The 19,932-nt window shown below is 47.1% G+C and overlaps 1 protein-coding gene and 1 long non-coding RNA gene across 4 annotated transcripts in view; one reads left to right on the top strand and one right to left on the bottom strand.

The window, feature by feature from the left end:
* The window catches only part of TAGAP (T cell activation RhoGTPase activating protein), an 88,299-nt gene that overhangs the window by 19,708 nt on the left and 48,659 nt on the right, over window positions 1–19,932 (top strand). Inside the window, exons 1-2 of one of the 3 annotated variants that reach the window (XM_061428442.1) lie at window positions 3,493–3,660; window positions 4,177–4,335. In XM_061428442.1, the coding sequence (XP_061284426.1) occupies window positions 3,629–3,660; window positions 4,177–4,335 (191 nt within the window). In that variant the 5' untranslated portion in view covers window positions 3,493–3,628. Of the gene's footprint in view, window positions 1–3,492; window positions 3,661–3,780; window positions 3,867–4,176; window positions 4,336–19,932 lie in introns of those variants that run through there. The other 2 variants (XM_061428444.1, XM_061428441.1) reach the window with 2 other exon arrangements.
* LOC133254244 (uncharacterized) overlaps window positions 12,011–19,932 on the bottom strand; it is a 79,412-nt gene continuing 71,490 nt past the window's right edge. Inside the window, exon 7 of the long non-coding RNA XR_009738618.1 lies at window positions 12,011–13,542. This is a non-coding gene — a long non-coding RNA (uncharacterized LOC133254244). The remainder of the gene's footprint in view (window positions 13,543–19,932) is intronic.

Genomic DNA, 19,932 nt, shown 5'->3' with positions numbered 1-19,932 from the left:
AGTGAAAGGCTACCCTCTCCATTATTATGGCCTTGAGAATTCCAAAGGGGTTGCAAAGAGTCGGACATGACTGAGCGACTTTCGCACTTTCACACGATGATAACATCACAGGAGGAAAAGAGGCTCAGACCACAAGAGCCCTGAGAATCTCAAAGGCAGTGGCAGCTCTGCAGCATTTTAAGTCTGGGACTAGATCAAGCTCATACACTTAAAAAAATCCCCAGAGAGTTATGTGGAGGATGGAGGGGCTCAGAGAGTCAGGGGAATTCAGGTCTGAGACGAGGAAACCCGGAGAAACTATTGAGTTATGCAGGACAAGGCTTACACCCAGACTTCAGGGGAAAACACCTTGAAACAGAGTGCCTGGAGAGAGAGAGGTGTGTCTACATCTTTACTCAGGGCGGCTCCTAAAGCAGGCCACCCCAAGGTCCTGGGGAACAGAAGGCCCACATCTCGGCTGCCTCTAAACCCCAGCCCCCTGTGACACATGACCTCAAGCTCAGGCTTTCTACTGCTGAAATCAGTTTAAGAGCACTTTGTTCCTTTTGAAAAACCACCAGTCACTCAGAGAACCCCTAAATGCTTCATCGTTCTCCATTCCTTATGTCAGATCTAGAGAGAGATGGAGTTCAGGTCAGAGAGTTGGACTAGAGTAGCCTGGTACCCGGCCCTTCCAGTGAGTGGTCCCTATGAGCATACTCACTCTGCTTCCATGAGAAACTTCTTTCTTCCCCTTCTTGAAGCAAACTGGTGCTGGAGAAGACTTTTGAGAGTCCCTTAGACTGCAAGGAGATCAAACCAGTCAATCCTAAAGGAACTCAGTCCTGAATATTCATTGGAAGGACTGATATTGAAGCTGAAACTCCAAAACTTTGGCCACCTGATGCAAAGAACTGACTCATTGGAAAAGACCCTGATGCTGGGAAGGATTGAAGGCAGGAGGAGAAGGGGACAACAGAGGATGAGATGGTTGGATGGCATCACTGACTCAATGGACATGAGTTTGAGCAAGCTCTGGGAGTTGGTGATGGACAGGGAGGCCAGGCATGCTACAGTCCATGGGGTCACAGAGAGTCAGACACGACTGAACGGACTGACTTGAAGCATGCTCGCAAGCTTGCTCAGGCCAGGAACTGACTCTGAGTCCAGCAGGGGCCTTCAATATACTATAGAAGTCCCCAGGTCAGGGTCTAGGGCAGCGGCTCGGGTCTCATAAAGCGCAGGCAGCCAGAACTTTCACTGTGAGAAGCCGCCATCCGGCCCCACTCGGCTGGAAACTCATCACTACGTGGAAAGGCAAAGGGCAACATTATTTCCATTCAGCATGTATTTGCTACATCACTGGTTTCCTATTTCAGCACGTTTAAAAAATTTCCCCTCAGGGGAGAGTGCTGAGGCGCCTTTGTTGTGAAGTATGGTTAACACGAGGTGCTTTTTTTTTCATGACGTCACTCAGAGTGGGTCTCTGTGTACAGGAAAAGTAAAGCCTCTGTGACTGTACAGTCCTCTGGGATATCAAAGAAATGCAGAGAAGAGGGAAGGGATGGTTAAGGGGAAGAGCAGTGAAATGTGAGGGGAAAGAAAAAACAGTGTCTAGACCAACATCAAAATGTGGAAAAGTGCTTGGCGGGGGCAGCATTCTGAAAAAGAAACCTCACCTACTTCCTCTTGCTGGTCATGGCTTATCTCTGTGTCCATAGTTTTTAAAGCTGAAATGAATAATTATCTGACAGGTTTAGATCTGTTACTCTCAATATAGCTTGTAACATCAGATTTTAAATATTCAAATATTTTGCTCAAATCATCAGAGGCTCTGTATTAATGTTTTTATGTGCTCTAAAGCTGCAGGTGACTAAGGCTGAAAAGAGGCCAGCAGTCAGAGCATTGCCCTCCTGTGTTTAAATAAATGCTTAGAATCACTTGACGTTTAATAAGATGCTGGCTTTCTGGCTTTTTAAATAGCTGGCAGGGACGCTGGGCCAACATTCCTGTATGGTGCTGGTGGACCACCCCCTTGGACACAGCAAGATTTCTGCCATTTTTCCACAGACCCCACCACTCCCCATTACACACCACAACCATTCACTTTGCCCACCTGGCACCCAGGCATTTGAGGGTGCAGCCTCTGGGTCAGGCAGTGAGGCAGGCTCTGCTGGGTGTAGCCAGTTGTCCTTTGTACTAGTGAGCTTCTGTCCCTCCAACATATGAAAATAATTAGGCATTTCCGAATAAACTCAGAGGCAACCAAAATACATTTATTTATCTCTTTTTAAACAATGTGGGTTTTTTAAAATTTATTTAACCATAGTTGATTTACAATGTTGTGTTAGTTTCAGGTATACAGTTTCAGATTCTTTTCCATTATAGGTTATTACAAGATACTGAATATAGTACCCTGTGTTATACAGAAAATCCTTGTCATTTATTTTATATAAAGGGGTGAAAGTGAAAGAAAGTGAAGTCGCTCAGTCGTGTCCGACTCTTTGCAGCCCCATGGACTGTTGCTTACCAGGCTCCTCCTTCCATGGGATTTTCCAGGCAACAGTACTGGAGTGGGTTGCCATTTCCTTCTCCATATATAAAGTGGTATGTGTCAGTTAATAAACACAGAAGGGAGTTCTAGTTCCTGGGTCCTGTGGTTTGAGTCCCAATTTCTCTACCCTTGGGCTTCCAGGGGCTCTCTATTTAGGGGCTTCGCCGGTGGCTCAGATGGTAGAGAATCCACCTACAACGCAGGAGACATCAGTTCGATGTCCCTGGCTGGGAAAGATCCCCTGAAGAAGGGGATGGCTACCCACTCCAGTATTCTTGCCTGGAGAATTCCATGGACAGAGGAGCCTGCCAGGCTACACTCTACAGGTGGCAAAGAGACACAGACAGACTAAGTGACTAACACTTCTCTACCCTGGTTCCCTCCCTGAATAGTTAAGTAACCATCAACCAAGAGCTGGAAAGGCTCTACGGCACACACCCCCAGGCTTCACCCGGGTCCCCATCATTTCTGGACCGGAGCTTGTGCTGAGAGTAACTAAGTGAAGGCAGTGGGAGGTGTGGGGTGGGTGGAAAGGTTAGGAGGCAGAGTGGGGTTAACCAGCGGGAACTCTTCATCAGGGCACTCCGTCAAAGATTCGTGCCACATATCATTGATTTCTGGAGAATGCAGAGTATTGAAAATGTTCACGTTTGCTTTAAATAACAGAAATGTGTCCTTAAGCCCCAGCACAACTTTATTCAGACAACACATCTGAATTAAACAGAAGGTTCCCTGTATAAAAGTTCTGCCTCCAAGAGTCAGTACTGCCGCCTTTAGGATGAAAGGAATGTGAGCAAAATGTTAAAGCAACCGTAAAACAGGCCAAGCAGGCAGCCATCTTGGTAGGCTAATTCCCGAGTCACACAAAAGAGTTGCGCGCCTCGCCTTCTCTCCTTCCACGCACGCACGTAGGCACGTATGCACGCACGCACCCACGCACACTGAGGTCATCCATGTCTGCTGGAAACTGAGTGAATGACCAGGAAGTGAACAACCAATAGGAACTGAGTGGTCCCAACTTGCTAAGAATCACAAGGAGAAGGTGCTGGAATCAAGTCATGCGTTTCCACGGTTTACTCTCCACGCTGCAGAATCATGCTGTGCAGGAAAACCACTGATTTGGAGTCGTAAGATTAGATTTCACTGTAGGCTAAACCTGACCACTACGACCTTTAGGGAAAACTTTTCCTCAGTCAGGCAGCCCGAGCTTCCCGCCCGTGTGCCACAAATGAGTGACAGCGACGCCACCTCACTGCTCCCCTCGGCTTCCCCGCACCTGGACGCCCAGCCAGCCTGTTTGCAGCCTCAGTTCACCTCCTGGTGACACGAAAAGGTTTGGGACGCATTGCCTTGGGTTAAAATTCTCGCAGAAATTCTCAACCGTTAGATTATAAGCATGTATTCGCTATTCACTGACGCAGGACCAACATTTCTTGACTGATGATGCTTGATTGTAAATCCAGTTTTGAAGAAAAAAATAAACAGCAACTTGCAGTTAGCCTCTTCACTGTTTTCCCTCCTAATTTCCACCCCAGTTAAGCCAGACTCCTGGTGACATGCTGTTCTGAGCTGTGTCTCCTCACATCCTATCTGTCTACCGACCACTATCCCTTAGAGGCTCATTCCTACTCTCTTCCACCCAGGAAAGGCCTGGCATCCGCAGTGTCCCTCCAGCAGCTGGACCTGCCCACCCAGCAGACAGAGTCTATCCTCCAGTGCCCCGTGGTGCTGACTCAGGGCCCCAGGACCAAGGAGAGGCACCTCTTCCTCTTCAGGGACTGGCTGGTCGTCGCCAAGCAGAGGTAAGTCACACGACTGGCACTGTCTTCCTGTCTGTGAAAAGGCACTTTCTTTCCGAGTCCCCCCTGCCTGAAGGCATCTCAAAGAGAGCTCCCCCTTCATTTGACAAATGACACCATGAGACTGGAGAGGCTGCCTGCCTCAGGCAACATCACAGGTGTAGCAGGTTGAAAGCTAGTAGGGCGGTTAGGGTATAGGAGAGCCATCATTTAAAAAGAACTCTTAGTGAACTTGATCTGTTGGGTTGCTAAGAAGTGCTTAAAGTGTTCACAGCCACAAATTTGAAATCAGAAAGTTAGAAACTCAGTAATTAAGTTCATGTTAATTACCATGATAATCATATTTCTCTGGGGGAAAATATGCAATTATACGTCCTCAACGTTTCTATTAGATCAGGAGAGGCTACATCAAAAGAAGGGCAGTATTAATTTTCTGACTTGTAGGCTGAGTGTGTATCAGCAATGTCTCTTGATTTCTTTCCCATTCCCCAGAAGGAACACGTGTCTGTATGCTCCTTTGCCTCAATCTGCTCTGGGCAGAGAGGGAAGGAAAAAGACCAGGTCCCTCTACCCTACTCCTCACGTGGAGCCTGTCCCTTCTCTCCTCCCCTCGCCACAGTGTCTGATAGATTAGCTGTACCCAAGTGAGAAATGGGACCAATGATCACCCAGCAACTAAGTAACTCTCTTCATTTCCTCTGGGACAGGGCAGGAGGGTGCCCAAGAGGCTGGTAGTGGGTGAAGAATACCCCCGGCAGAGCCAGGAAGATGACCTGGACCAGCGGGGATAAACCACCCAGTGGATAGCACCCTGCCCCACCTTGCCACCTACCTGCCCTACCCTCCTGTCCTTTGGTTTGAGGGGGTTCCTCTCCTCCTTCCAGAGGGCCCACAAAGCTTAAAGGGAATAAAAAACAACTTTTCCTGGGTAGGGAGAAGGGGGGCACTGGCCTTGAGCAGTTTCCAAGGTGGCAGCCTAAACAAGGAGTGGTGGCAGGAGCCGCTTGGCCAGGCCACCAGTTGACTTTGGCTGCAAGAGGATGTCTGATTCTGAATGAGGGACACGGCGGCCCTGAGGATGGGACCCAGGGCACCCGGGGTATGACCCCCTGACCACGAATGCACCTGAGCTCCAGTTCAATCCCAGGGCAGTGACTACCTGGAGGAAAGTCACCTTGGAGCCTGCTCATTTGCCTTCTGGAAATGAGCTATGCCTGCCGGCTTCTGCGTCTTTTATTGCCACAGCAGAATTCAGAGAGCACGAGACTCAAGTGTGTTACTGGGCCCGAGTGCCTGGGGAACACCCACCTCACTTTCGGAACTGAGCACCTGCCAGGCACATCACGCGTGTCAGCTGGCTTAATCCTCCCAACCCATTTCACAGATGAGGAAGTTAAAGCTCAGAGAGACTGAGTGCTTGTCGCAAGTCCCCTGAGAGGAAGTAGCGGAAGCAAGCCTAACACTTGCACCCTGTTTCTCAGAGGGCAGCACCCGGATCCCGGGGGGAAGCTCTCTGACTTGAGCTGCACTTCCCAGGGGCACATGCACATCAAATAGGATTCCACGGATTTTTCAGAAAGAAAAGGGTTCGGGGGATGTGTGACAGCCTTCCGCAAATTCCACATTGGCAAAGGAAAGTTGGGATGGGACTGCTGAACATAGACTTTAGAGACTTGTGGGATTGATTCCTCAGGGAAAGCGTGGGCCCCCAGGGGGAAGTTCTCATGTCCACAGTCAGCTCAGGGTCTTCATGCAAAGTGCAGGCCAGAGCCGTGGAAACGATTTGAGAGACCTGGGGTTGTCTGTGCAGCAGTGGAGGGAAAGACCCTCCTTTGCATGGATGATGACTGGATGGGGGCGGTGGGAAGGGTATTGTACTTCTGTCTTATAAGAAGGAAAGCATTTGCAAATTTTTTATACTTTCATTTAATTTCCCTTGAAAAGTTCTATTTTAAGCTTTGGGGGAAAACGTGCCCGTTTTAAAGAGCTTCTCACACCTACCCACCATGATTAATTTTCTTAGATGCTTAGAGATTTCAAAGAATTCAAAACGTATCTGGCATCCTCCCCTCATATTCGTCCAAGCCAGGGAAGTGTTGTTTTCAGAACCCCGAGAAATCCCCCGAGGCACAAACAGCAGCTGGGGAAGTCCTGCCCAGCACATCCCGAGAAAGTGAAGCGGCCCCTTCCTGCCTGGTCCGCACAGAGCGCTGTGCAGGCTGCTGAATCATTCCTCGCTTTCATTCAAACAAACACCTCAAGTCCTTCCTCAAAAGGCTCGCTCCTGCCCGCAGTCAGGGGAGAAACCCAAAGATGCGCACAGGGTGTGGGCATCTGTTCACAAGGCCAGTCCGCCACATGGGCTCTGCACCAAGAGGGGCGCTGTGGGTCAGCTGCAGGCACCTGGTCGCAGCATCCTGAGACCTTGCCAGACCCAACCACGTGGCCTCCCCGGCTGCAGGGCTGCAGCCAAGCCCGGACCTGAGCCTTCACACACTGCTTAGAAAGGATAACACAGGAACCCTCTTCCTCTTCCCAAAGGAGTCAGGCTGACAGCAGTTGCTGAGTAGGTGGATCAGATGTCCACACACTCCCATGGCCCAGCCCTCGAACCCACTGCGTCGTCTCCTCTAATGGACTTTGTGCTTCTGTCCCAGCTGTTCCTGCCACCTGGGAGGCTGCACCCCTCTTCCAGTGGCCAGCTCTAACCCAGGCTTAGGGACACAGCTCTGTGCACAATCAAAGCATATGCTCTGGAACTGCACTGTTCTATATGCCTCAGTTTTCTCATCTGTAAAGTGGGGATAAAAATAGCACCTCCCTCATAGAGTGGCTTGGGGTGGGGATCAAAAGGGTGGCTACATGTACAGAGCTTAGAATGGGCCTGGCACTCATGTTAAGCCAGGAGTCCCCAATCTTTTTGGCACCAGGGGCTGATTTTGTGGAAGACAATTTTCCCACAGGCTAGGGAGTGGGGAGTGGTTTCAGGATGATTCTCATAAGGAGCGCACACAACCTGGATCGCTCGTAAGCCCGGTTCACAGTAAGATTTGCACTCCTTTGAGAATCTAACGCCCCTGCTGATTTGACAGGAGGCAGGGCTCAGGCAGCAGCTGTAAATACAGATGCAGCTTTAGTCGCCCACCATTCACTTCCTGCCGTGTGGCCACGGACAGGTAGTGGTCCATAACCCAGGGGACGGGGACCCCTGTGTAAAGCATTTGCTATGAAGAACAGTCACTTTCTCAAGTGCTTTCCAGGAAGGACTCTGAGGCCCCACCTTTGGCCCAGAGGGAGCAGAGAAGAAAGCTCATAGCTCTCACTAGCCTGGAAGTTAATTGTTAATAATTAATGATTAACTAACTAGTCACTACTAGCGTTGTAGAGGGTGTGCTCTGCCTGAGTCATTCTGCTGTGTCTGGTGGTGATAGAGTCCAAGCTCTCAGGCTCTTTATAATCTGATAGGAGAGGTATGGTGGACAGAAGGGAAGGAATGATGACTGATTCTTGAGTCTGCTTTAGTTTGGATTGTTGTTTTTAATTCAAAGAGTGCAACTCCTCTATGTTTGGAAAGTGTAGTCAATTTATCTAATTTAGTTTAGAGCAGAATGTTCTACTAAGTTTTTAGGATATAGTTGGTACCATGTTCAACTATGCATAATGAGCTATTTTAAAGAAATTTTGCTATATTTTTACAGGGTTTGATATCTGATTTTTAGAACTGTGAGCCACATGGTTACTTTCCGATCAGTGTGATTAGCATCAGTGAGTGAAAATCAATAACAATCTATTGCAATCTATTGGCAAGAACATGCCCTTTGCCTCCACAGCCAAAGGGAAATGTTTTCAGTTGCATTTTACTATAAATAGTGTGAGACACAAAGAAGTTAAGTGTATTTCATAACATGCCCAGTTGTTTTGAAATGTCCTTAACCCAGAGCAATAGCAGTTCACGGTTGGTAATAACCACCCCCAGGACTGGCTGCAGAGCCTGGGGTGAAATGAAAATGTGGGGTGCTCGGTTCAAAGAGCAGAAAATGAAGCCGAGCACAGGGGTCTTCTGAGCACGGGGTCACCGCACAGGCCACGTTTGTTCGTGAGGCTGGCTTTGGCTGTCCCCCTTATGAAGTTGATGTATTTTAATATTGACATTAATGTATTAACACACTTAAGGAGCTTCCAAGCTCAAGGCCTTTACTTGACATATTTACAAGCATTTACCAATACCTAACAGGATTTCCCTGTAGCTCAAACGGTAAAGAATCTGCCTGCAATGCAAGGGACCAGGGTTCAATCCCTGGGTTGGGAAGATCCTCTGGAGAAGGTTATGGCAGCCCACTCCAGTCTTCTTGCCTGGAGAATCCCATGGATAGAGCAGCCTGGTGGGCTACAGTCCATGGGGTCACAAAGAGTCAGACACGACTGAAACGACGTAGCACACAAGGACCCAACGTGCCGAGTATTGCAAACATAGTATGTGCTTGCTCTGGGGCTTCCCTGTGGCTCAGCTGGTAAAGAATCTGCCTGCAATGCGGGAGACCTGGGTTCGATTCCTGGGTTGGGAAGATCCCCTGGAGAAGGGAAAGGCTACCCACTCCAGTATTCTGGCCTGGAGAATTCCACGGACTGTATAGTCCATGGGGTTGCAAAGAGTCAGACACGACTGAGTGACTTTCACTTCCTGCCAGTCATTGTACTAAATCCTTCACATCTAGTAACTCACTTCATTCTCAAAAAATTCCTATCAGGTAGGAAATGACATCTTGTCACTCATCATTGTCTGTTTGTAGAAGGGAATCGACAAGTCCAGCCTGCACATGAAAGGAGAAAAATTAAACTTCAGCTTTTGGAGGGGGATCTGCTAAAGGACTCACGAACGTGTTCATGAGCGTCATATCAACATGCAAGCTGCGGGGACTTCCCTGCTGGCCAGTGGTTAAGGACCACCTCGAAAAACAGGGGATGCAAGTTCGATCCCTATCTAGGCAACTAAGATCCCACAGGCTTCTGGGCAACTGAGCCTGCGTGCCACATCAAAGATCCCACATGCCACAACTAAGACTCGACACAGCCAAGTAAATAAATAAATATTTAAAACAAATATATAGATTGATTGATTGATAGATAGATTGTGTTTAAAACCATGAGGTTAGTTAAAATCACCATAATAGTGAGTGTCCAGAAAAAAAGAGAAGGGGACTCAGGACTGAGCCCCGCAATGTACAACATGCAAAGGTTCCTTTTCTGCTCTCTAGATAGGAAGCCAGGCATTTCCCAAGGTCACCAAGTCCGTGGGTAGTGGAGCTGGACCCAGGCCCCAGGCACTCGGGTTTCAGAGCCTGCACTCTTCACTGCTCGGCTGCTCTGAAGGAAACCCACAAAGGCCCAAGTTCAGTAAATGAACAGACGAATGGAGATCTGTAAACTGATATTTGCCATTTGGCCTGGTGTTAATGATATCCATGAAAATTATCATTTCTTCTTGGGTTCTTGGCCTTGATATGCCTGGCACCAGATGATGGTGCCCATGATGGAACCACTCATTGGTCGACACATTTCTTTGCTGAGCATCTCTGTATAACAGACACCGTTCCAGGCACTTAGGATAAAATAGACAAAAAGCCCTGCTCTTGTGGGGCTTATATTCTAGCAAGGGGAGACAGAAAGTAGACAAGAAACATAATAAATGATCTAGAGATTCCCTGGTGGCTCAGAGTGTAAAGAGTCTGAGTGCAATGCGAGAGACCCAGGTTCAGTCCCTGGGTAGAGAAGATCCCCTGGAGAAGGAAACGGCAACCCACTCCAGTATTCTTGCCTGGAAAAGCCCATGGCTGGAGGAGCCTGGCAGGCTACAGTCCATGGGGTCACAAAGAGTCGGACACAACTGAGCACTTCACTTTCAGTATGTTGGAAAGTGGTATGTGTCTTGGGGGAAAAATTAGAATTGGGTAAAAGAATCAGCAATTCATGGCAAAGGAGGGGTCTTCACTGCAAAGGAGAGTTTTGAGCAAACATGAAAGAAAGGAAAGTTGGCAGGGTGGATAGCAGTATTCCTGGCCCAGAAAACATCAAGAGCAAAGGCCAAAGGCTGGCATGTGCCTGGCATGATGAAGGGCAACACGGTGGCCGGGGGGGAGGGGAGCAGAAGGAAGAAGGGCAGGAGGATGGGAGACGTGGCAGCAGGCAACAAGTGCCCGATCAGACACCCCAGCGGGGTCGCAGGAGGCAGGACTCTGGCTTCTTTTCTTTGTTGGGTGAGATGGGAGCCTGGAAAGGGATGGAGCAGGATCGCACTGGCTGCTTCGTGGGAAATGGCCCGGGGTCAGGGCAGAAGCCAGGGCAGAGAGAAGGGTCACCTCACAATCTGACATGGCTCACCTGGGGATGTGTGATCCAAGGGAGTGAGGGATTGCCCCGTATGGAAGCTGCAGCCTGTTTGTAACCTAATCTCAGAAATGGCATTCGAGTTCTTCTGCCATAATCTGTTCAGTAGAAGCCAGTCAGGAAGTTCAGATCACACTCAGAGGGAGTGAAATTAAGCTTCGCCTCCTGAAGAAAGGTGTACAGAAAGCTGTGGGATCATGTTTTTAAAACCATCACATCGACACGTGGGTTATATTTAACAGCATGAGATTGGATAAGATCACCAGAAAAAGAAAGGGGGACCAAGGGCTGAGCCCCAGGATGTATCAACGTTAAAAGGTTGAGGGGAAGATGAAAACTACCCAAGGAGGTCGGGAATAAGAAATTTGTGAAATGAGAAGAAAACCAAGAGAGTGTGGTGCTTTGGAGCTAAATGAAGAAAGTGCATCAAGGAGGAGACTGGTCAGCTCTGTCAAATACGGCCGTCAGCAGGGTAACCCTCCTGGCCCAGGACAGGCGAGCTCACGCCTGCTTTTGGCCTGACGTCATTACTAATGATAACCTCCCCCGCCCCGCCACCATTCACTCTTAAGAGCAGCCCAGTTTAACAATGAATTATGTGCACATCCCAAACAGAAGTCAGGTAACATGAACTGTGAGATTTGTGAATTGGATCCTGAAGTGCAGAGATCATTGGTAACCAGGGGAGACGATCTGATTAGTGGTTTACTGTGACACGTATATCAGCATCCTTTTCATTCAAAGTACTTTTCTATTAGAAGTTATTAATGGGACTTCCCTGGCGGTCCAGTGGCTAAGACTCCATGCTCCCAATTCAGGGAGCCTTCAATCCTTGGTCAGGGGACTAGTAATAGATCCCACATGCCACAATGAAGATCCAAGATCTGACGTGCCAAAACTAAGACTCAGCACAGCCAATAAAAATAAATATTATTTGAGTTATTAAAGAGCTAAGCAAAATATTAACTATGACCAGTATTAACATAAATTTGGTACATTCTTTCATGTTACAAGATTCGAAAAATCTCAAATGCAATTAGTTCACTAAATTTTAACTCTTCTCAGTCATTATTTGTTGTAATCAACAGTTACACTGACGTTTGAGTCCGCTTTAACCCAAACTCACATTGTGGGTTTGGGATCTTGAAAAATTGTGACTGTTAACAATGCTACAGAATTAATAGGTTCTTCTTGTTGTTGAAAGAATTTGACTAACTGGCAAAAAAGAGCCTCTTCAATGCAATACAAATAGATAAAGTAGAAACAGACACCCCAGGATTTGTGTTTATTCATGAAATGCATAAGTTATGGGGTCTTCCCTGGTAGCTCAGCTCGAACAGAATCTCCCTGCAATTCAGGAGACCCCGGTTTAATTCCCGGGTTGGGAAGATCCCCTGGAGAAGGGATAGGCTACCCACCCCAGTATTCTTGGACTTCCCTGGTGGCTCAGATGGTAAAGAATCTGCCTGCAACGTGGGAGACCCGGGTTTGACCCCTGGGTTGGGAAGATGCCCTAGAGGAGGGCATGGCAACCCACTCCAGTATTCTTGCCTGGAGAATCCCATGCACAGAGGAGCCTGGAGGGTCATAGTCCATGGGGTTGCAAAGAGGGACTGAGCACACACACATAAAGGCTGTGGGGCTTCCCAGGTAGCACAGTGGTAAAGAACCGGCCTGCCAAGCAGGACACTCAGGTTTGATCCCTGGGTTGGGAAGATCCACTGGAGAAGGGAATGGCAACCCACTCCAGTATTCTTGCCTGGAGAATCCCATGGACAGAGGATTGTCCTCTGTGGGGTTGCAAAGAGCTGGACACGACTGAGTGACTGAGCATGCATGAGTGCATAAAGGCTATAGTTACGGATTGTGCGGGGCTGCCCCAGTGGCTCAGCAGTAAAGAATCCACTTGCCGATGCAGGGGACGAAAGAAACTCAGGTTCAATCCCTGGGTCAGGAAGATCCCCCGGAGGAGGGAAATGGCAACCCACTCCAGGACAAAGGAGCCTGGCGGGCTACAGTCCTTGGGGTCACAAGAGTGAGACATGACTGAAGCGACTAAGCAAGACTTGTTCCCTGACTCTCCTTGTTGCCCCGGCTTTCAGCTTCCCTGCTGGCTACTTCTAAAGAGATGACCCTTGTCCCTCTATTGCACCCATCTCCACTCAGCCTGTGTCAAATTTAATCAACATCTGGCATTTACTTGCCCATCAGTTTGCACCTCTTGGTGTGTTTAGTCACCTGCCACAGCTGTGTGCGTGTGTGTGGTCCGTGCCTGCACTTTCACACCTGCTCGTGTCACAGGGCTCAAATACTACCTCACAGGGACCGTTTGTCAAGTGAAAGATGACTCTTATTAACCTTGTTGAAAATTAAACTCTGGCTTATTTCTGGCATGTTTCCGAAAAGGAAAGCTGACGACAAGTTTCATTTTACTTATTTGGTCTGGGATCATTTTTTTCTTTGGAGAAGGCAATGGCACCCCACTCCAGTACTCTTGCCTGGAAAATCCTACGGACAGAGGAGCCTGGTAGGCTGCAGTCCATAGAGTCGCTGGGAGTTGGACACGACTGAGCGACTTCACTTTCACTTTTCACTTTCATGCATTGGAGAAGGAAATGGCAACCCACTCCAGTGTTCTTGCCTGGAGAATCCCAGGGACGGGGGAGCCTGGTGGGCTGCAGTCTGTGGGGTCGCACAGAGTCGGACACGACTGAAGTGACTTAGCAGCAGCAGCAGCAGCATTTTTTTCTTGGGGTCTTCAGCTTCACTGAAAGAGCGATTTCCATCCATAGGGAGAGGAAATGATCCTCATGGCTTAAGTGAACCCTGGTGAGGGGAAAAAAAATGTTAGAAAGGAAAATTGTTTATATAATCTTTCTAAATGTTTCTGATATGAGTAGTGTTCTCATTTTAACTATCAGAAACTCTAATATGACTGCTTCCGTAAAGGATCCTACCAGATAGTCTCCATCTCTGACTAGGGGGCTCTGTCTTGAGGAACTGGCCTGGATTCATGACCAGTACAGGGTGTCTGGGTTTCTTTTCACAAGAGGGTCAGTCCCAAGCTGAAAAAAACTCAGCCTGCTGGGAAGAGGCAGTTAGGGAGCCAGGGCATGACCCAGAGGGTTGGAAACAGACTAAAAACCCAACCCTGGCTGAGCAGTTATGGTGAGATGAACTCTACAGCCTTTATAGAGCACCTAATTTTATCTTTACAGTCACCCTGTACCTCAGGAGCTGTATTAGTCAGCTAATGTCACAGAAATGACACAGAACAGATCATCTCAAAACACGATAGCTTACAAAAACAAGTGTTTGCTTCTTGCTCACACAGCTGTAAGTCATCTAGCATTTGAAAGTGCAGCCAGGCTCAGCTGGGTGTGGGTGCCTGCCACAGGTTAAGTTCACGAGATCCCCAGTGTCTCTTCTTCCGGGACACTCAGAGCTTGTGCTTCTAGTGGTAACGTGGAGGTGCAAGAGGGCACACCCAATCTCACAGGCATGCTTCAGGCCTTTGCTTGCCTCTTGTACACTAACCACCTGTCCCAACAAGTCCAACGGCCAAGGCCAAAGTCAAGGGTCAGGGACAAGACACTCTGCCCCCCAGGAGGCCTCGTCAGGAGTGTGGATGTGTAGCACTACTATGGGAACATGAAGACTGGGACCAATAACCAAATCCAGCGTGAGTGCTATTGTTACAGTCGTCTTAGGGATGAGGATATACCAGGAGAGGGTGGAAGGCTTGCCCAGTGGCCCGCTAATGTTAAGTGGAGAGGCTGACATTTAAATCCAAGCAGACAAACCCCAGAGCCCGCAGTTATTCAGGACAGCTCAAAGGGGACCAGGCAGATGCTCCTGTGGGGCAGGAAGGACACATTAAAGGTCAGACACAGGGTGGGAAAGTCCAGGGGAAGGAGCAGGCTAGGATCAGCCTAAGAGGACTCCCGCCCGTGCCCTTCTCGTATCCACCTATACAGATAGCTTCCCACAGGCTTGTCTGTAGAGGTGTCTCCTCTAGGCCAGGGGGTGGAATCACAAATTGGCACACTTATATCCCCAAATAAGGAAGATACTCCCCAAATCATTCCATAATTCCAGTAGCTGTATCTCCTTATATTTTTCTATCATTTAAAATAGTATGTAATGAGTAAAACAAAACACCCCTTTATAAATAAACAGGTCGATAGATAAATAAAAGTTTAAGAATATAACTCTAGTATCTTCCTAGTGCTTGAGAATTGGTTCATGGGAAGTTTTTCTGTTACACTTTGGATATGTTTGAATTTATTTTTAAGTATATATATATATATATATGCTATATATACTTGAACATATATATATTTTTTTTTTTCATCGAATTCCAAAATTTTTTCCATTTCCAAAAAGCAAATTTAAACTTTGAGAATTTTGATCAGAAGCTAAAAATCTACCTTATTGCCATGTCTAAGATAGGAATAAACTTCAGTTATTTTAAAAACTATTTTCTACTGTTGTAACCAATTATTGAATGTATTGGGTCAGAAAATGATAACTTCAATATAGCTTATTTTTTAATGTTTAATAACTGTTTATCCCTGGTGGCTCAGTAGTGAAGAATACACCTGCAATGCAGGAGATGCATACAGGAGATGTGGTTCAATCTCTGGGTTGGGACAATCCCCTGGAGTAGGAAATGGCAACCCACTCCAGTATTCTTGCCTGGGAAATCTCATGGACAAAGGAGCCTGGCAGGCTACAGTCCATGGGGTTGCAAAGAGTCAGAGACATGACTTAGTGACTCAACAAGAAGAAGTTGGGCTAGAAAGTAATAAATTCAAGATAGCTTATTTTTTAATGTTTAATAACTGCTTATAACAAGAACAAGGTAAGTATAAAGATTGGTGAGAGGAGTTTTTTTCCATCTAAACTTTTTAACATTTTGGTTTTCTGTTATAGCAAAGTAGCTCCAATTTGGGGCAATATTTCTTAAAGTTTCAGTGAAATACAGTCAGTTGTGTTCTTTTATCAATTGCCTTCTTATTTCTGACCAAACCATAAGAGGCTAATAGATTGTGAAACAGCGATTCAAAGAAAGTACCATCAAAGGAGAAATGACAATCCTGTTTTAACCCCAAAATAGACCAAGTTGTAATTCCTTCACATAGAGGTGACGCAACACTACTGCTTTCATGGAAACAAGGGATTCTCATGACTGACGCTGTTGCACAATTGGCATACGCCTCTCATTCATTGTGAAGCGTCTACCTTCATTTCTATCCAGCTGCTGATAATTGCACGTACTCATTTTGTCTTTGTTTTCAAAATCTTTAAATATAACTGTAGTAAAATTTCCAACCATATTAATAGGATAAATTTGCTATTTAAAAATGGGATTTCTTGTTTCATTATTAGACATAAAATTTTTAAACTAGTTCATATTATATAATATTTTATATCTTGTGTGTGTGTTTTAGTCGCTTCAGTCTTGTCCAACTGTTTGTGACCCTGTGGACTATAGCCCACCAGGCTCCTCTGCCCATGGAATTCTCCAGGCAAGAATACTGGAGTGGGTTGCCATTCCCTTCTCCAGGGGATCTTCCCAACCCAGGGATTGAACCCCAGTCTCCTGCATTGCAGACAGATTCTTTACCGTCTGAGCCACCAGGGAAGCCCCTTTACATCTTAAATGTGATTATTAGAAAATAATGCTCACAATACATCAATCAAAATGTAGAAAAACAATTTTTAAAAACATCTAAATAAGTAGAAGAATTAAAAAGAAAGTTGAGTTGGAAATAAACAAATTTTTAAATGTCAAAATAAAGGTAAGAAATTATCTGGTTTGCAATAGAAAACAAGAACATTAAAATATAGGAATAAATCTAAGAAAACTGCTCAAGAGAAAGTTACTGCAGTACACTCGTTACTGCAGGAGCAAAGCGGAGGTGGGAGGAGAGCTGGGGACACATCGCATGATGGGACCCATGCTTAGAATTGTGGGCCCTGGGACAGCTCTGATGGGGACCACGTGGTGATATGATTCAGCAAGCTGAGTATGCCTTCTCCATCTGGGCAATAAGCTTCCATCTCTGCAAGTTACCTAGCAATGCTTCACATTGTCACAGACCATTGTGCCCGATGCTGATACGTGTGTATAAATTTACTATCAGTAGTTTCCAGTTTTCTCATTTTCACAGAAATAAAATTTTCCTCAACTGTGCTAGTTAACAATGAATCCAATTGAAATCACTTTACTAAAAAATCCCATCCTTAAAAATTTTTGTTTTCTAATGTTACATGGAATGTCAAACCCCTTTCTGTAAAATGTATAGTACGGTAAAAAAAAAAAATAATAATAATAATAGGCTATTTTCTTTCCTGCCAGTGTGCAGTGACATTCTTTGCAGGAGCCTTGTCATGTTCCAGTTTGGTGCTTGGAGGTCATTATCCAACATAATTCGCTTTGTCCTCTTTTCTTGGGAGATGAGTGCTGAGCCAGCAGGGCGGGCTTGCCTCCTTTGGGTGAGGCTGCTGGGTTTGGTAGTGGGCGCATAGAGTTCTGAAGCGAGTGGCGGCTCTGGAGACAGTTTCAGTCCCTCTCGGGTCATTTCTGGGCTCTGTTGTCCTGGGTTCCCTCACCTGCAAGATGACGTAATCAAGCTCCCTGCCTGCCAAGTCACTTCAGTCATGTCCGACTCTGTGCGACCCCATGGACTGCAGCCTACCAGGCTTCTCCCTCCATGGGATTCTCCAGGCAAGAACTCTGGAGTGGGTTGCCATTTCCTTCTCCATCAAGCTCCCTGGTAGACTCTTACTAAAGATGTGATGCTACTATGTCACCTCCTTGGCGCTCAACAGATACTAGTTTTTTTCCTTAACTGTTGCTGGAAAAATGGGACTTCCCTCTTGGCTCGGTGGTAAAGAATCTGACTGCCAGTGCAGGGGATATGGTTCAATCCCTGGTCGGGGAAGATCCCATATATTGCGGAGCAACCAAGCCCTTGTGCCACAGCTATTGAGGCTGTGCTCTGAAGCCCAGGAGCCACAACTACTGAGCCCTTGTGCCCTAGAGCCCAAGCTCCAAACAGGAGAGGCCACCACCACGAGAAACCCACACACCACAACTAGTGAAAGCCCAGGCAGCAACAAAGACCCAGTACAGCCAAACATAAATAAATAAAATTATAAAAAATGGAATGAATTTGTAGAATAGTGTGTGGAGGATTTAAGTATGAATACTTCTGAAATCTTGTAAATTTGGTTTCTTTTTTTTCTTAAGTCATGGAGTCCCTTGTCCCAGGTCTATTTTTCACGGGAATTTGCGAATGTAATATGGGCTTCCCTCAGAGCTCAGTTGGTAAAGAATACATGTGCAATATAGGAGACCCGGGTTTGACCCCTGGGTTGCGAAGATCCCCTGGAGAAGGGATAGGCTACCCACTCCAGTATTCTTGGGCTTCCCTGGCGGCTCAGCTGGGTAAAGAATCTGCCGGCAATGCGGGAGACCTAGGTTCAATCCCTGGGTTGGGAAGATCCCCTGGGGAAGGGAAAGGCTACCCATTCCAGTATTCTGGCGTGGAGAATTCCATGGACTGTATAGTCCATGGGGTTGCAAAGAGTCAAATAAGACTGAGCGACTTTCACTTCCCTTCACTTCTGAATGTAAGGATAAGGGAAAGCTAAAGGGTGGACACCCCCATCACAGAGTGGGGACCAGGAGAGCAGCCCTGGGGGATCAGCACCGAGGGCCCTCTACTCCCCTTCCCTCTTTCTTGAGTCTCTGTGGTACTGTTGGCAACAGGAATGAGGCATGAGGGTTATGTTTTTTAACAGGAAAGGAAAAACAACAAGACCCTTAAGAGTGTGTCTTCCTTTTTGATGGAGACCATTACGCTAACCATCTGAGCCAGAAGAGAAAGTCAGAAGGTCTCTTCCTTTCTGTTTGCACCGCAGCACTTGGTGCAGAGGGGACTCCCCCGTGGCCAGTCTCCTGGGTAGGCCACTTTCCCACGGGCGGATGTGGGCAGTTACGTAGCCCAGCGTCACAGAGGGACCACCTCGTGTGATGCACAGGGTGGGATGGGCCGTGAATTGAGATGGAGTGGGGGCAGGGGTGGGACGGGCTATTTAAAGTGTCTTTCGGGCTTGCTGTGTCCCGTTCGCACCAGTAAAGCGTGACCTGAATGGCCTCTGCCAGGTGTCCAGTCCTGTGCTGCATTGACCCCAGTCCAGCTTCTGTTCTCTTGACCCAATGGACACTCGCTGCCCACCTCCACCTCCAGAGAGAAACTAAAATAGACAAACTCCTTCCACAGAAAGAAATCTCTGCTGGGCCATGAAACCTTCCAAGTGCCTTCCAGTGCCCAGATGCCACTGCTCCTGAGTTCGCTCGCTGTGGATTGAAGGATGCAATAACAGCTAACATTCTACTGTTTTGATTCTCTGCCGGGCACTGGGCTAACGTTTTTTTATATTATTTACGTAATTTGATCCACGTAGCAGCCCACCGATGGTACATTTATTCTCACTTTGAAGGTGGGGTAGCTGATGCTCGGGTGGCTGACTTCCTTGCCTGGAATGACAGCTTGGGGAAGCAGTGAAGTGCAGATTTGAAGCGGGGTTTGCCCACAACCAAGCCTGTGCTTTGAATGGCTCCATGGGGGTGGTGTAGGTCTGGGCCCAGGTGTGTTGTCACTAGTTAATTTAGGCTTTCTTGATACACTAGCGAAAAAAATTGCAAAAACAATTTACGGGAAAACTATGAACACTTGGTCACAGGAGGCTATAACCCAGTTTTACCAAGGGAATCTGGCTACAGAGGTCATCTAAACTTGCCTTCCCCTCCTCCTCATTCTAGAGCCCACGTGTTCTCTGGTAGCATCGTTGAATTCTTGGCAATTCAAAGGTCCTGGAAGAGCATCCATCTTTTAATTGTTCCGGGTTAATATTTACACATTGCAGGTCTCTGTTTATTTTAACTAAGTGCCAAGTATTTTTATTTTCTGCCAAACTACGAGCCTCAGAATGCTGTACTCTGTAACCCCGGGGAAGACCCAGAGCAATGCCAGGAGGAGGGGAAGGGCAAAGCGAGGGCCATGCCATCTTTGCAGGTTAAATCCCATTGTCTCTGAAAGAACTTCAGCTTCCTCTACCAGTATTCACTGGAGTGAGTTTGACTTGCAAATTTATACCAGGCCGACAAATAATAGAAGTGAGCAAATGAAATAATAGAGGAAC

This window comes from Bos javanicus, chromosome 9 (assembly GCF_032452875.1).
Source record: "Bos javanicus breed banteng chromosome 9, ARS-OSU_banteng_1.0, whole genome shotgun sequence".
Classification (NCBI taxonomy): Eukaryota; Metazoa; Chordata; class Mammalia; order Artiodactyla; family Bovidae; genus Bos; species Bos javanicus.
Note: the sequence above shows the minus strand (reverse complement) of the source record. Positions and strands in the feature narration are given on the sequence as shown.